Raw genomic sequence first — 18648 nt, forward strand, 5'->3', positions numbered from 1 at the left:
GATTGGTCAAAATTGATCTTGGATTTATGAAAAACACATCTTGTTGAATCAAATTATATCACAAGATAGACCTATAATTCTGTGTATCTATCTTGTGGTGTTTCTTTGGGATTGGAATGCCCTACGACTTTTCCATCCACTTGGCACACTTTGTTGTTTTGGTGTCTAGTGATAAACTGCCGTTATGATCTGGTTTTTCTACATGTTTGATATAAAATATAATGGGCATCACAGCAGCTAATGTGACCTTTACACTAATCAAGCAATTAAAATAAATTTTCATTTTCATGCTCACTCATTTATGTAGTGTTAACTTTTGCATCTGTTGAATGTAGGAACTATTTTGTGATGTATTTTGGTGAAACCACTTTGAAAGACAATATAAAATGTTAGCCTCCATTTTATGTGTTCCACTTCAGTGTCAACGTGCTCAGTGAGCATCTAGAAAAATGACTTCTGTTTCATTGACTGATGACGGAGGAGTAAAACTTCTTGAGCATTTGTTTATCAGAAAGCATTCAGTTTAATTTGAATCTGCTGTGCATCTCTCTCTGCTTTGATTGTAACTTTGTAATAGTGTTAGGGAATCATGACAAATTGTTCTCATCCCTCACTGACGAGCACAGCACAAACTTATCTATCACATGGCCCATAGTATGTCTGAATTTTTACTAGAGATCTTCCACATGGCCCTCCCCAGAGCTGAAAATATGTTGCTGACTCTTTAGCTAGTTTCTAAACATTTTCTCACAGAAATATCTTTCCAGTATTTTTAAACACTGGAAAGTCCAAGTTGGAAATAAACAGTTATGAGAAGGATAGAGTGCTACTCACCATAAAGATGACACATTGAGTTGCAAAATGAAAACAGTCTCTTCATTGAGCCTCTTTGCAACTCAACATGTCAACTTCTTAGTGAGTTCATTTAATATTTGGCATCTGTGATTCGTCTCTCTGTGTTCACTGATTGAAAATTGTGAATTTGTTTGTTGCCCGCCGATCAAGTGTGCTTCCTACATAAATGGGTTGCCTCACCACATTCTATAGCTAATTTTCAGAAAATAATTTTATTACATTGTTGCAAGGTTCTTTGTATTTCCTTTCTACTCTAAATTTGTGTGATTAGATGGCACATTAAAATGTTGTATTACTACTTTGACATGAATTCAGAGTTTATGCACAATACTATCCAAGCTTTCTCTGAAGCATTCGACAGCTTCAGTGCTTGAAGTGGGTGGACGTTACAAAAACACAGTTGTTATTTTGGCCCCCCATGGATGCTTTTCCTCACTCAGATTATCTCATATTCTGACTGTACTTTTTCACAAGACATTATGCAGCTTTTTATATCAATAAATACTCCTACACCACTGGTGTCTAGTATATCACTATGCATGCATTCCATTTGGAATTTTGTATTTCACTGCTATTTACAGGCTGGTCAAAGAAATACTAAATTTTGAAAGGTGTATTGGTAGCCATGGGCGATTGGTAGCACTGAATAACGTACACCAGCCTGACAATGACACCTTGTCATTTAATTGTCGTGAATACTTTGAGTGGTGTGCAATGTGCATTTGCAGTCAAAGTGTATTGCAGGAACAATTTAGGTTGCCACAATCATGTTCTATCAGCACACACAATTATAACTTGGATACTTATTTCAAGGAAACTGGTTTGCAATGGAAACCTCCAAGCCGCTTGCAAACCATTCGTACATGCCAATCCATTGTCACTCAGCATCTTTACAGTTACATAGTTAAAGTATTTGAAGAATTTTAGTAAAGGACTTGCAATAAGATGGTGAGAGCTGCAGGAGAGGTGGGGATACAGTGACTGTATCAAGTAATGAAAATTGTGTGGAGACAGAAGATGATCCCATAAGGTTGGGAGAAGGGAATAGAAAAGAGTGCAATAACTGTCTGAGGATAAAATTGATGAGTCATTGTGCAAAGATTTTTGAAAAAATTTAGGAAGTACAAATTCAGGCAAAATTAGGAGGAGGGATGAGAGAAGAGCAACATGGCTTCAGAACAGGAAGGCCATGGTGGCTCTAATTTTTGCTGTAAGACAATTGCAGGAACAGCTTTGTGAATATGGAATAGATCTACTAATGACCTTCCTGGACATTGAAAAAAACGTATGATAGTGTACATAAAAGCAAAGTGTGGAAAGTCCAGGAGAACAGAGTAGTAGCAAAACAGATTATTTGGAGGATAAGGGAAATGTACCATGGAAGTGTGAGCTGTGTGAAAGTGGGAGCAGAGAGATCAGCTTTGATTGTACACAAGAATGGCTTGAGGCAGGGAAGTGCACTTTCACCATTACTCTTCATTGTAGTGATGGATGATATAACATGTACAGTAGCACAAGTAATTGGTGAAGGAAAGATGAAAACTATGGTGCTTGCAAATGATCTGATGATTTGGGGGAATAAGGAGGAAGAAGTACAAGAGCAGTTGGATGTATGGGAATGAACAGTACAAGAATATGGGATGAAATTTAGTATAAGTAAGAGTGAGATGATTATCACAGCAAGTACAAAGGAGAGAGGAACAACTGGAATAATGATTGGTGGGGAACAATTGATGAGAGTGGAGAGTATCAAGTACCTAGGAAGCCTGGTACAGGAAGATGAAAAAAAAAAAAAAAACGACAGAGAAATAAACAAGTGGTGGAGGGGGGGGGGGGGGGGGGGGAGAAAAGCAGAAGCATTTCGGAAGAGTATCAGAAGCCTGATATGGAGCAAGGGTGTACCCCAAATCAGTAAAAAGATTATATACTGGTCATACTATGTCCCGATACTGACATATGCATCTGAAACCTAAAAGCAGAAGCATTTCGGAAGAGTATCAGAAGCCTGATATGGAGCAAGGGTGTACCCCAAATCAGTAAAAAGATTATATACTGGTCATACTATGTCCCGATACTGACATATGCATCTGAAACCTGGGTTATGAAAGGAAGAGAGAAAAGCAAAGTACAAGCTAGTGGGATGAAATTCTTGAAGAAAAGTATTGGAATGACAAAGATAGACAAGTTAAGAAAGGAGAGGATCAGGGAGTTAATGAAGGTGGAACCATTACAGGCTGAGATGGTATGGGCATGTTAAGTGAATGGAGGAGAAGAGGATACCCAGGAGGATATGCAAAATGAAACTGGAAGGAAAGAGACCAAGAGGAAGTCCAGGAGGCAGATGGCTGAAAGGAGTGGAGGAATGTGTCCAGAAGAAAGGAGAAGACTGGACCAAGGTGAAGATGAAGAGATGGTGACAAGACAGAAGACAATGGAGAGGCTTATGTTCCAAACAGACATGGCCAGAGGCTGGATACTGTCCAAGATGATGATGACGACAACTTGCAATGACATCCATACAAGTTCTAGATCATCCAGGAACTGAACCTCAATAATCATGTTATGCGACATCAATTTGTGAATTAATGCTTCAAAAGATAAACAAGGATGAGGAGTTTATTAACAAGCTGTGGATATCATACAAAGTGTTATGTCACCATGCCTGAAACCTTTGTTCTGCAACAACTACAGAGATTTCCACAAATTACTGATACAACCTACTTTCAACTAAATGGATCAACATCACTCAAACCGTGGATATCAATGGCTGCTGTACACCAGTTGTTTGGGGAATGTGTAATTTCAATGGGCTCCCAGATGCCCTGGTTTATCAGTTTGTGATTTCTTTTTGTGGGTTCATGTTAAAAGCAAAGTATTCCTTAGTCGACCTGTGACAACAGAAGAATTGGTAGTCAAGATCCGAGAAGCATTTGCTGAAATTCCAGTTAAGATGTTATATCAAACCATGGGTAATGTGACTAAGAGTCTGCAGGAATATTTGCTTAGAGAAGGAGCTCACCTCCAGATGTTATCTTCAAAAAATAAACTGTACTGTATGTTTTCTGAAATGACGTTATTTTTACTATTAAATGATATAAATAAATATTTAAAAAATTGTTTTTATAAAAATTATTTAATTTTCCAAATTTCCTGTTTTTTGAATCATTTTGTTTTTTTTTGGCTGCAGCTGTCTTTCTGTTTATTACCTACTCGTTGTTATCATTAGGAATGAGAGTAATGCTAGAACCTTGCCCTCAGTTCTGCTGCAGTTAATGAATCTTAAATTTATATTTTCTTTTCTGGACTTGCAGTTGTGCGTAGTCCCCTCCATAACAAATGTGACTGTGTGCTGTAATACTCCCAGTAACTCATCCGTCATACAGAACTGTTTATTTAACAAAGAAACCTCACCTGCATGCCACAGGTGCTCTGCAAAATGAGGAGCTGTTTGCATAACGTATTGCACACCTGACCAGAGAAGTGGGATCTTACAATTCTTCACCCTATAATGCAAGCCAAGAAATCCCCATAATTATTACAGAATTGATAGTGTGACTGAATTTATTCTTCCACTCTCCTCCAGGCAGAGGGGTCACAGTCAGTTTTGGGGGCAGTATAAAGTGTTACAAGCTATGTTTTCACTCTGCAAGGTAGGCTAGTGCTCTTCAGAACATCAACCAGCTTCCAAAATAAGCAGGATGGTTTTTGAACCAAGACACTAGGCGTATTGGGGCTGACACGAGCCACGTCTTGCAACCAGCTACACCAAGTGCATTTCCATCGTACTCTCTATTTTGGGCTTTCCAATGACAAGCAATTCCTCCTGATTCATAAATCGTGACCTGTCAGGGTGTCAGTCTCACAAGGTGAGGTGATTTGTGTCAGTTCAGTTTTATTTTCAGGACAGTTTCTGTTGTCATGGCTATAAAACTAAGTAACCATGATAATTCATTTAAAGAGATCTGCTTCAGTTGCTCTAATATTTATTCAAACCACGATCAGTTTTGAGATTTTAAAATTCCAGCTTCAGATGTATGAAATGATATATTTGTAAAAACAAAGATGAGGTGACTTACCGAACAAAAGCGCTTGCAGGTCGATAGACACACAAACAAACACAAACATAGACACAAAATTCAAGCTTTCGCAACAAACTGTTGCCTCATCAGGAAAGAGGGAAGGAGAGGGGAAGACGAAAGGAAATGGGTTTTAAGGGAGAGGGTAAGGAGTCATTCCAATCCCGGGAGCGGAAAGACTTACCTTAGGGGGAAAAAAGGACAGGTATACACTCGCACACACGCACATATCCATCCACACATACAGACATATGTCTGTATTGAAATAAGTCTGTATGTGTGGATGGATATGTGCGTGTGTGCGAGTGTATACCTGTCCTTTTTTCCCCCTAAGGTAAGTCTTTCCGCTCCCGGGATTGGAATGACTCCTTACCCTCTCCCTTAAAACCCATTTCCTTTCGTCTTCCCCTCTCCTTCCCTCTTTCCTGATGAGGCAACAGTTTGTTGCGAAAGCTTGAATTTTGTGTGTATGTTTGTGTTTGTTTGTGTGTCTATCGACCTGCCAGCGCTTTTGTTCGGTAAGTCACCTCATCTTTGTTTTTATATATAATTTTTCCCACGTGGAATGTTTCCTTCCATTATATTGAAATGATATATTTGATAATACAAGGAGCGGCGAAAAGTTTCTAGCCTGAGATAGTTACCATAATGTCTCACACAAACACCACCACCTACTTTTGTGGTGACCCTTTGTGGGTATGCAAGTCAAATTTTGTGGCTCCAGCTTCATTAGTTTTGCCACTAGAATGCATTGTATACTGTAGTGTAAGCAAAATGGCAAATACTGAGAGAATCAAGAACCGTGCTGTGATTGAATATTTTCATTTGAAGGGAATGACACACAAGGAAATTGCAGAGGACATGCAGAATATGCTTACGGACAGTGCTCCATCTTATTCAACAGTGAAAAACTGGGTGTCCGACTTCAAATGTGAAGAACAAGTGTGGAAGATGCGCCAAGGAGCAGAAGGACTGTCATCTTTCCACTGATGAAACAGTGACTGCAATTCACGATACGATTTTGCAGGATCGTCGAAATGCTGCAGCACATTGTAACTACTTTTGGAATCTCCCATGGGTGTGCTCATGGTATTGTTTATATATTTTGGGAATGCAGAAAGTTTCATCTTGGTGGGTCTCAAAGACTTGTATGCAGATTAGAGACGGGAGCATATGCGGTGTTGTGTAGAACGTTCGCCAATTTTAAGTGGATGAAGAAGGCTTTCTTGCAAGATATGTGACAATGGACAAAACATGGGTTCACCACATTGATCCTGAGATAAAGCAACAGTCACAACAATGGAAACATCATTCATCCCCTACCCCAAAAAAATTCTAGGTGCAAAAATCAGCCAGTAAGGTGATGGCTTCGGTCTTCTGGGATGCAGAAGGAGTAATTATAGTGGATTACTTCAAAAGGGCGTAACTATCAATGCATCATACTACTGCACCCTCCTATGCTGTTTGAGAAAAGAGATAAAAAAAAAGGCACGGAAAATTGGCACGCAGAGTTCTTCTGCATCAAGACAATGCACAGACACGCAAAGGCCTTGCAACACTGGAAACTCTGCGTGACTGCGGGTTGAAAATTGTTACATCATCTGCCATATTTCAAGGTTTGTCTCCATCAGACATTTTTCTTTTCTCAAACCTAAAAAAAGACCTCAAAGGACGAATATTTGACAATGATGCAGTGATTGATGCTGTGAATGCTTTGTTGGACTCGAAATCGAAGTACTTTTATTTTAATAGTTTGCAGAAGTTGTCTGAGTGTGCCAGCAAGTGTATTAGTGTACATGGGTATTATATTGAAAAATAAATTGGTATTATGAAACTTCTGTCATTCTTTATTTGTTAGGCTAGAAGCTTTTTGACCCCCCCCCCCTTGTTGTGTATTACCAAATACTATAATTTCATAGAACTGAAAATGAGATTTGAAAATCTTGAAACTGATAATGGTTTGAATAAATTATCGTGCCACTCAGCTGCAGATTCCCATACACCAAATCTTGTGCTAATTAAGCAACGAAGAATTGAAAAGATCTAAAGCTTTTAAATTTTAATGAAAGTGACTGAACTACCAAGGTATCTCACATTAACATAGTCCTTTTAAAATACACAGACTTAAAAAGCACTGTTGAACGAAGGGTAAAAGGAAAGCTAGTGTTAGCTTTCGCACAGTAGTGTGTAATAAGATGATTAAACTAAACTCCCTGTATGAACTAAATACTGCTCCTACTAATTATTACTCACAGTTTGGGAGCTGACACATTACATTTCTGTAGCAGTTCAGACAATTCATTGCCATGGAAACATTCAATTATTCGTGTTTTGTACAGGGATAGAAATTTCATTGCGTAAAGTATACATGTTGAAGTTTACCTTTGTCACCAGTTACAGTACTTCTTTGTTTACTTTTTACATTTCATTCTTTCTACAGGTGATGCAAGCAATCAAGTCCATATGGAAGGATATAGTGTTTCTAATCAGTGCATGGCTCTTGTGAGAGACAACTGTCTTGTCCCAACAAAAGATGCACCAGAACTTGGTTATGTTCGTGAATCAACGGACAAACAGTACGTGCCAGATGTCTACTACAAGGTAGGTGTTCACTCATTCTCACTTTCTCATACTGTTACAAATGATTGTACACGTTAAAAAAAATATTTTGTAAGCCTGCAAATACAAGGCATTTAAATTAGTATCTAAATAAGCAGTTTGGTGCCCCAGATAAAATTGTTTTCTGTTTCGGCTAGCTTACTTTACTTCAGAATTGTTTATTTACCTTTGATTGCCATGCAGAAGAAATATTACACGCCTTTAATTAATAAAGTTCTGTGGGGCCATGTGTGCCAAAAATACTCTGTCATTGAATGAGTTTGTACTTTCCACAGGAGGCTAACAACAAACTTTGAAACCAAAAAAAAGAGGACTAAAAAATTTAAAAAAGTGAAACATCTAATAAATATTTATAACACTGTGTACAATAAATAATATATTAATGAGATAAATTACATGTTTCAGAGTCATATTAATTATCAGCTTTATCTGTGATAATGAAAACAGGACAAAGCAATGAATTAAAATTTGTAACGAGGCTGGATCTCCTGCTCACTAAGTAGATGCACGAACTGTTGTGCCGCCTTGCTCTGTGGCTGACATAGCTACACGGAATATCACAGTATGTTTCCCTCTGTAATGCAAACTTCAGTTCACACCTCAGTGGCTTGGTGTTCTCCTTCTTGACTCATATCAGCATTTCAGAAGCAGACTTCTTTACATCTGAGGAAATTACACCTTCTCATGCATGTCATGTACTTGGTGGTACTGTGTTGTTATGACTGGTTGTTCCAAAGGTTTCAGTGATTCTGAGGGAATGTCATCTACTCCAAGTGGCTATAACAGTTCTGTGTAATCCAAATTCTATATATCCGACCTTTCAGCCTTCCCTTTTGCTTCCTTAGTACCTGCTTACCATCTGAGATTTTTCATTCATGCAACTGCTTCTCTGTTCTTCAAAGGTTTCTCTAATTTTCTTTATGCTGCATGTTTGTATGTTTTGCTTTCTTCAAATAAATACAGTAGATCATGTATTACCCAAGGACATATAACGGGTGTTGTCTTGTTTTCTGTTTGATCCTCTGTTGATTGCACTGTTCCATCTGTCAGATATACCTAGCCAACACTGGAGGAAAAGATAGATTGCCACTTACCATAAAGATGAGACGGCCACAGCACTCCTCAGCAAAAGAGAAATGCACACCATTCAGACACACAAGCAAGCACACCTCATGTTTCTTCTGCTGAATGGTTGGTTTTGTGAAGAAGGGACCTGGGGAAGGATAGTGAGGCCAAACTGAAGGGAAAGAACTCCAGGAAGGTGACCAGTGGGTGGTTAGGTGGGATGGAGGGATAATCACAGTTGGATGGTTGCATGAACTGGGAGAGGCAGGGTACAGTGTTGGAGAGGCAGGGTACAGTGTTGGAATTAGGTTGGTTTTGGTTGGAGGGATTGGCGACAAAGAAGTGCTTCCATCGCTGGGATCGGGAGAAGGAGAGTAGGTCTTTGACAAGTCCAGCATGGTTAAATTTGGGTTTAGGTGAAGGTGAGACCTCTGAATAGGATTGAAACTTCAGTGGAACTGAAGGTTGTGGTGGAAAGATTGACAACAGTGTTACTAGGGATTTTTGGGGGAAATGGCAAGTTGAAAAGGTAAGCTAGGCAAGGGTTTAGGTGCAATGAGGGGTGGAAAGGGGAACAGTATGGGGAGGATAGCGCTGTGATACTTGTGCCCCAGGGCGGCAATAGGATGTCATTTTTTTATTGTATTTTTTCTCCTCTCCCAGTCATTAGTTGCCTAATACTCCAGTAGAAAATCTTGTGACCTCTGGTTCTTTCACTTTAGTCAGGTCTCATCTCCTTAATTTCCTACTTTTGCATGATTTCTTCAGTGTTAATCTGTAATTCATGATCAATAAATTATGGACAGGTTCAAAATCTGCTCTTTGAATTATTTTGCAGCTCAATATCTGGTTTTCAATCTCTGTTTTACTATTTATAAAACAGTGATTATAAACCTTTCTTCATAATTCTTCTTTGCAGTGAGTAGACTGTGCTCTTTGTAAAATTCTACCAGACAGCTTCCATCTGTCATCCTTTCCCCCAGTCTTTGTTCTCCTATTATTTTTCCTTATCTCCAGTTTCCTTCTGTGGTATTCCAGTCCTCTCTCATAATTAAATTTTTGTCTCCATTAATGGACTGTGTAATTTATTTTATCTCATCACACGTTATTTCAATATCTTCTTCATCAGTAGACCTACTTGGCATACAAACTTGTACTACTGTGGTGACTCTTGGTTTTGTATCTGCCTTGGATATGATAATGTGTTTTTTATGCCATTTGCAGTACTCCTCTGCATTCTTATCAGTTGACAGCCCTACTCCTACATTATTTCTGTTTGACTTTGCATTAATATAATGGAAGGAAACATTCCACATGGGAAAAATTATATATAAAAACAAAGATGAGGTGACTTACCGAACAAAAGCGCTGGCAGGTCGATAGACACACAAACAAACACAAACATACACACAAAATTCAAGCTTTCGCAACAAACTGTTGCCTCATCAGGAAAGAGGGAAGGAGAGGGGAAGACGAAAGGAAGTGGGTTTTAAAGGAGAGGGTAAGGAGTCATTCCAATCCCGGGAGCGGAAAGACTTACCTTAGGGGGAAAAAAGGACAGGTATACACTCGCACACATGCACATATCCATCCACACAGACAGACACAAGCAGACATATTTAAAGACAAAGAGTTTGGGCAGAGATGTCAGTCGAGGCAGAAGTGTAGAGGCAAAGAAGTTGTTGAAAGACAGGTGAGGTATGAGTGGCGGCAACTTGAAATTAGCGGAGATTGAGGCCTGGCGGATGACGAGAAGAGAGGATATACTGAAGGGCAAGTTCCCATCTCCGGAGTTCGGATAGGTTGGTGTTGGTGGGAAGTATCCAGATAACCCGGACGGTGTAACACTGTGCCAAGATGTGCTGGCCGTGCACCAAGGCATGTTTAGCCACAGGGTGATCCTCATTACCAACAAACACTGTCTGCCTGTGTCCATTCATGCGAATGGACAGTTTGTTGCTGGTCATTCCCACATAGAATGCGTCACAGTGTAGGCAGGTCAGTTGGTAAATCACGTGGGTGCTTTCACACGTGGCTCTGCCTTTGATCGTGTACACCTTCCGGGTTACAGGACTGGAGTAGGTGGTGGTGGGAGGGTGCATGGGACAGGTTTTGCATCGGGGGCGGTTACAAGGATAGGAGCCAGAGGGTAGGGAAGGTGGTTTGGGGATTTCATAGGGATGAACTAACAGGTTACGAAGGTTAGGTGGACGGCGGAAAGACACTCTTCGCGGAGTGGGGAGGATTTCATGAAGGATGGATCTCATTTCAGGGCAGGATTTGAGGAAGTCGTATCCCTGCTGGAGAGCCACATTCAGAGTCTGGTCCAGTCCCGGAAAGTATCCTGTCACAAGTGGTTGGTGTCCTTGATCATCACTTCCATCACTTCCTTGAACGCCTGGAATCCTTACCCAATCTGTTACCCCCGGAAACCATCCTTGTAACCATTGATGCCACGTCCTTATACACAAATATTCCGCACGTCCAGGGCCTCGCTGCGATGGAGCATTTCCTTTCACGCCGATCACCTGCCACCCTACCTAAAACCTCTTTCCTCATCACCTTAGCCAGCTTCATCCTGACCCACAACTTCTTCACTTTTGAAGGCCAGACATACCAACAATTAAAGGGAACAGCCATGGGTACCAGGATGGCCCCCTCGTACGCCAACCTATTCATGGGTCGCTTAGAGGAAGCCTTCTTGGTTACCCAAGTCTGCCAACCCAAAGTTTGGTACAGATTTATTGATGACATCTTCATGATCTGGACTCACAGTGAAGAAGAACTCCAGAATTTCCTCTCCAACCTCAACTCCTTTGGTTCCATCAGTTTCATCAGTTTCACCTGGTCCTACTCCAAATCCCATGCCACTTTCCTTGACGTTGACCTCCACCTGTCCAAAGGCCAACTTCACACGTCCGTCCACATCAAACCCACCAACAAGCAACAGTACCTCCATTATGACAGCTGCCACCCATTCCACATCAAACGGTCCCTTCCCTACAGCCTAGGTCTTCGTGGCAAACGAATCTGCTCCAGTCCGGAATCCCTGAATCATTACACCAACAACCTGAAAACAGCTTTCGCATCCCGCAACTACCCTCCCGACCTGGTACAGAAGCAAATAACCAGAGCCACTTCCTCGTCCCCTCAAACCCAGAATCCCCCACAGAACCACAAAAGTGCCCCACTTGTGACAGGATAATTTCCGGGACTGGACCAGACTCTGAATGTGGCTCTCCAGCAGGGATACGACTTCCTCAAATCCTGCCCTGAAATGAGATCCATCCTTCATGAAATCCTCCCCACTCCGCGAAGAGTGTCTTTCCGCCGTCCACCTAACCTTCGTAACCTGTTAGTTCATCCCTATGAAATCCCCAAACCACCTTCCCTACCCTCTGGCTCCTATCCTTGTAACCGCCCCCGATGCAAAACCTGTCCCATGCACCCTCCCACCACCACCTACTCCAGTCCTGTAACCCGGAAGGTGTACACGATCAAAGGCAGAGCCACGTGTGAAAGCACCCACGTGATTTACCAACTGACCTGCCTACACTGTGACGCATTCTATGTGGGAATGACCAGCAACAAACTGTCCATTCGCATGAATGGACACAGGCAGACAGTGTTTGTTGGTAATGAGGATCACCCTGTGGCTAAACATGCCTTGGTGCACGGCCAGCACATCTTGGCACAGTGTTACACCGTCCGGGTTATCTGGATACTTCCCACCAACACCAACCTATCCGAACTCCGGAGATGGGAACTTGCCCTTCAGTATATCCTCTCTTCTCGTCATCCGCCAGGCCTCAATCTCCGCTAATTTCAAGTTGCCGCCACTCATACCTCACCTGTCTTTCAACAACTTCTTTGCCTCTACACTTCTGCCTCGACTGACATCTCTGCCCAAACTCTTTGTCTTTAAATATGTCTGCTTGTGTCTGTATGTGTGGATGGATATGTGCATGTGTGCGAGTGTATACCTGTCCTTTTTTCCCCCTAAGGTAAGTCTTTCCGCTCCCGGGATTGGAATGACTTCTTACCCTCTCCTTTAAAACCCACTTCCTTTCGTCTTCCCCTCTCCTTCCCTCTTTCCTGATGAGGCAACAGTTTGTTGCGAAAGCTTGAATTTTGTGTGTATGTTTGACTTTGCATTAATTATGACAGCCCTACTCCTACATTATTTCTATTTGACTTTGCATTACTTACCCCGTATTCACCTAACCAGAAATTCCATTCTTGTTGCCACCGCACTTTACTAATTCCTACTATATGTAATTTCAGCCCATCCATTTGTCTTTTCAACTTCTCTAACCTGCCTACATACTTAAAGGATATAACATTCCACTGTTCCTCTCATAGAATGTCAAATTTGTTTTTTCTTTTGACAACATCCTTCTGAGTAGCTCCCATCCAGAGATTCAAATGGAGGACTGTTATGCCTTCAGAATATTTTACCCAAGAGAATGCCATCATCATTAAACCATACCATAAAGCTGCATGTTCTTGGAAAATGTAATGGCTGTAATTTTCCTTTGCTCTCAGCTGTTCATTGTGCCAACATAACAAGACCATGTTGACTAATATTACAAGGTCAGGTCAACCACCGAGCGAGGTGGCGTAGTGGTTAGCACACTGGACTCGCATTCGGGAGGACGACGGTTCAATCCCGTCTCCAGCCATCCTGATTTAGGTTTCCCGTGATTTCCCTAAATCGTTTCAGGCAAATGCCGGGATGGTTCCTTTGAAAGGGCACGGCCGATTTCCTTCCCCATCCTTCCCTAACCCGAGCTTGCGCTCCGTCTCTAATGACCTCGTTGTCGACGGGACATTAAAAAACAACACTAACCACTAACTCAGGTCAACCGTCAGGACTGCTGCCATTGCAAAGGCAGCTGCCCCTCTTCAGGAACCATGTATTAGTCTGCTTTCCCCATGTATACTATCTGATTTGGTTGCACCAGCAGTATTGGTATCTGTCTTGTTGAGGTACACACATCACCGCAAAATAGCAAGGTTCATAGATCAGGAGTCAGTTACACTAGTTTCTGTTTCATTATGTGGACTGTAGAGAGGTTAAAGAAATCTCGGAGCACTTTAATGTGGCCCCTGTGTTGGCCATAATTGTACCATGTGACTAACAAAATGTGAAAAAGTTCATCATTATAATGAACTAAGCATCTTATAGCGACAAAAAGAGACTTACAATATTGAGTAATTGCTACAAATAAGGATAGGTTTTATCTTTGTGATAAGCAGGATAAAATTATATGAATAAGGAGAAGAGAGTGTGTGTGTGTGTGTGTGTGTGTGTGTGTGTGTGTGTGTGTGTGTGTGTGTGTGTGTGTGTGTGTGTTGAGGGGGGGGGGGGGGGGGGTCAAGAAGGTAATTTCAGAGTAGAGGAATATGGAAGAGCTCAGTGTGGGTTATTTAAAAGATGAAATGGGTGAGTAAAACCTAACAGTGGAAAATCCAGTATGGAATGTAACAATATTATGATCCTTCTCATAACATTGAGAAAAACCTAGTGAGAAAGAGGATCTTGAGGTGAAAAGGGGTAAGAAACAGTACGAGGTGAAGAACAAAGAATTTAGGCTTCCCACATCAACAGCTATACAGACATGTCGTACTGAAGGATGTGTTGGAAGAACAACCGTCACTTTACTGGTACGGTGGACCTGGGACTCAGAAACAAGCAGGAAACAGTGAAACCATGATGGTTTTTTTTACATAGATATTGGAATTGTAAATTTTTAACACTGAAGACAAACAGCATAGTCTTTTCAATGGGATTCACTTCACCAGAAAAATAGCTTCAGTAGTGACGTTGTATGTGTTACAGGTCTGTTGCTTATTGCCTTATTAAGGTATTTCTACTGCTTCTTGTAATCATTGCATGTCTCACTGAAAACAGACTTCTCATTAATGGATCTCTTCAATGAAGTTGAGAGGATGACATATATGAGTCACTCAGCATATTTTTAAGTTCTCCCATGTGACTATCATTCTTTCTTAAATTATTTGTGTTCTAATCCGAGACATAAGCTGCTTTCTGATCTGACTGAATGGTTTGTTAGTGTATCGCATCATCTCTGGGACATCAAAACCAAAGGAGATTTACAGATAGGAGTCTGTATGGGATTAGCACCAATATACAGGGTGTTACAAAAAGGTACGGCCAAACTTTCAGGAAACATTCCTCACACATAAATAAAGAAAAGATGTTATGTGGACATGTGTCCGGAAACACTTAATTTCCATGTTAGAGCTTATTTTAGTTTGGAAACGCTTAATTTCCATGTTAGAGCTCATTTTAGTTCCGTCAGTATGTACTGTACTTCCTCGATTCACCGCCAGTTGGCCCAATTGAAGAAAGGTAATGTTGACTTCGGTGCTTGTGTTGACATGAAACTCATTGCTCTACAGTACTAGCATCAAGCACATCAGTACATAGCATCAACAGGCTAGTGTTCATCACAAACGTGGTTTTGCAGTCAGTGCAATGTTTACAAATGCGGAGTTGGCAGATACCCATTTGATGTATGGATTAGCACAGGGCAATAGCCGTGGCGCGGTACATTTGTATCGAGACTGATTTCTAGAACGAAGGTGTCCCTACAGGAAGACGTCCGAAGCAATTGATCGGCGTCTTAGGGAGCACAGAACATTCCAGCCTATGACTCGCGACTGGGGAAGACCTAGAACGACGAGGACACCTGCAATGAACGAGGCAATTCTTCGTGCAGTTGACGATAACCCTAATGTCAGCGTCAGAGAAGTTGCTGCAGTACAAGGTAACGTTGACCATGTCACTGTATGGAGAGTGCTACGGGAGAACCAGTTGTTTCTGTACCATGTACAGCGTGTGCAGGCACTATCAACAGCTGATTGGCCTCCTCGGGTACACTTCTGCGAATGGTTCATCCAACAATGTGTCAATCCTCATTTCAGTGCAAATGTTCTCTTTACGGATGAGGCTTCATTCCAACGTGATCAGATTGTAAATTTTCACAACCAACATGTGTGGGTTGACGAGAATCCGCACGCAATTGTGCAATCATGTCATCAACACAGATTTTCTGTGAAAGTTTGGGCAACATTGTTGGTGATGCCTTGATTGGGACCCATGTTCTTCCACCTACGCTCAATGGAGCACGTTATCATGATTTCATACGGGATACTCTACCTGTGCTGCTAGAACATGTGCCTTTACAAGTACGGCACAACATGTGGTTCATGCACGATGGAGCTCCTGCACATTTCAGTCGAAGTGTTCGTACGCTTCTCAACAACAGAGTCAGTGACCGATGGATTGGTAGAGGCGGACCAATTCCATGGCCTCCACACTCTCCTGACTTCAACCCTCTTGACTTTCATTTATGGGGGCATTTGAGAGCTCTTGTCTACGCAACCCCGGTACCAAATGTAGAGACTCTTTGTGCTCGTATTGTGGATGGCTGTGATACAATACGCCATTCTCCAGGGCTGCATCAGCGCATCAGGGATTCCATGCGACGGAGGGTGGATGCATGTATCCTCGCTAACGGAGGACATTTTGAACATTTCCTGTAACAAAGTGTTTGAAGTCACGCTGGTACGTTCTGTTGCTGTGTGTTTCCATTCCATGATTAATGTGATTTGAAGACAAGTAATAAAATGAGCTCTAACATGGAAAGTAAGCGTTTCCGGACACATGTCCACATAACATATTTTCTTTCTTTGTGTGTGAGGAATGTTTCCTGAAAGTTTGGCAGTATCTTTTTGTAACACCCTCCACGTAGATTGTGGTAAAAGGTACTACTGTGAAAATCTACTGACTGTGACTGTAGGGTGTATTCATTGCATGTAGACACAGAATTTTGTCAGTGTAAGAGAATGGTCAAAGTTGTAGAAACTGGAGAAATTAGTTGTGAAATAGTGTAAATATGGATATGGAAGGAATAGAATTATATTATGGTTTAGGATTCACTGTAATCACACTTGAACATACTATTGAGTGAGGAGTAACAGATACTACAACATTTGAAACTTGTTCTGGTAGATGATGGTCTTCTATCACAAACATGAACACAAGGTACACTAATCCCGCTACCCCTCTCTGAGGATATCTGTTTCTAAATTACTCATGTTGAAAGCTGTTCTTGATCCAAATTCTGGAGTATTTAATGCATGTTTGTTGGTAAAGAAATTTCAGAAAAAGTAACTCCACTTTAATGGCAGAGTCGTCAGTAACAATACCATCGTTATCACGCAGTGGAGGTATTGATTGTGCTTTGCAATTGGTACACACAGCCACAATCTCTTTGGACTTTCTACCAGATTTTGAGATAGAGTTTCATTGTGGAAACTATTAAAAGCTTCTCTTTTTGACGTCCATACTAAATTTTGAGCTTCTGTAAAACATTTACAATCTTTGAGATTTTGTGTTCTTTTAAATCTGGCATCCTTTTTTCATTGCTTATGCGACATTGTACCAACGTGTTTTGTGTACCAAGGGGGTCTGTACTGTCTCTTTTTAATTGCTGTCAGTACTATTTCTTTGAATGTAAGTCACATCTGGTCTACGCTTACTTTGCAAGGAGTGGACACTCTCAGGAAGGTGTCAAGCAGACTTTTACCTTCTAGTTCAAACACCGTGTCACATGAGACATAAAGATTGCATCGTACAGATTTACCAAATAGAATATACACTTTATTGTTTCTCTGTGAAGATTTTGCGGGTGTTAATGATACTTGCAGGATGCACTGACCAGTAAGTTTGTGACATCTGGATTAATGACAGATATTTTTACCCTGGAATGTGGCAGAAATAATTAAGTGTGACAAGAAAGGGCTCTCGTAGTCTTGCTTGTTCAGATAAGTAATATGATATTCTTGAAAATAATCAATGTTTGGAAATATAATATACTTGGATTAATAAAAAAATCTACTCACCAAGTGACAGCAAAAGAAAAAACACATAAAAGATTTAGAAATATGTAAGCTTTAGGAGCCAGTGGCTCCTTCTTGTGAAGAAGGATTGAAGGGATGAAGGAAAAGGACTGGAGAGGTTTAAGGAATGGCGAGAGAGGTTTAAGGAATGGCGAGAGTTGTGGAAAAGTCACCCAGAATCCCAAGTCAGGGGAAACTTGCCAGATGGAATGAGACGGAAAGACTGATTGTTGGTGCCTGCGTTGGACAAGATTTGCAAACCTGAGGACTTAAGGCAGAAGATAGGGTGATAAACAAGACAGGGATTGCTGAAGAAACATTGTGCAAGAATCAATAACAGCAGTAAGTGTATGCTTTTACATGGTAAACAGGTCGGAAAGTAGAAGTCATAGTAAAATAAAAGGAGGCAGAGAAAAGGAATAGTTACTGAAAATAATTGCTGAGATCACAGAAATTAACATAAACATAGGCCAGGTGGGTGATATGAACCAAGCAAATGTGTTGTAATACCAGTTTCCACCTGCTTTTCAGATGTGGTTCTCCCCTTGATAGTACCCTGTGAAATGAAACATTCCGTGTACCAACAGTTATATAAACACTGGCCAGCCTTCTAAATTGGTATGACTACCACCGAGTTATCAGTTAGGATGAGTGGGCTTAGACAGAGGGTGTATACTGGCAACGCAGCACTTCGTAGATGGGAACTGGCGTTACAACAAGTGCTTGATTCTCGTCTCCCAACTGACCTAAATTTACATTAATTTCTGTGCTCTCGGCATTTGTTTTCAGTAACTATTAGTTTTGTTCACTCCCTTTTATTTTACTGTATCATTTATTTTCCGACCTGTCTATTGCCCACATCAACCTCATGTCTGAAATGTATAATACACCTAGCTTTCCACTGTTGTTGGCTCTTGCACAAAACTTTTCAGTAATCTCTGTTATCACTCTATCTTTTACCTTCTGGTTTTCAAATCTCATCTGTGGCAGGCACCAACATTCAGTCTTTCCTTTTCATCCTGTCTGGTAAGTCTCCTCTGACCTGCGCTTTTGGACAACTTTTCTGTAACACTCTTCATTTCCTAAACCTCACTAGTCATTT

General features: G+C 41.1%; 1 protein-coding gene across 1 annotated transcript in view; it reads left to right on the forward strand.

The window, feature by feature from the left end:
• Nucleotides 1-18648, forward strand: part of LOC126458523 (nuclear protein localization protein 4 homolog) — a 252649-nt gene that overhangs the window by 138760 nt on the left and 95241 nt on the right. Inside the window, exon 8 of the mRNA XM_050095626.1 lies at nucleotides 7372-7532. Coding sequence (XP_049951583.1) covers nucleotides 7372-7532 — 161 coding nt within the window. The remainder of the gene's footprint in view (nucleotides 1-7371; nucleotides 7533-18648) is intronic.

The sequence above is a fragment of the Schistocerca serialis genome, chromosome 2 (assembly GCF_023864345.2).
Source record: "Schistocerca serialis cubense isolate TAMUIC-IGC-003099 chromosome 2, iqSchSeri2.2, whole genome shotgun sequence".
NCBI lineage: Eukaryota > Metazoa > Arthropoda > Insecta > Orthoptera > Acrididae > Schistocerca > Schistocerca serialis.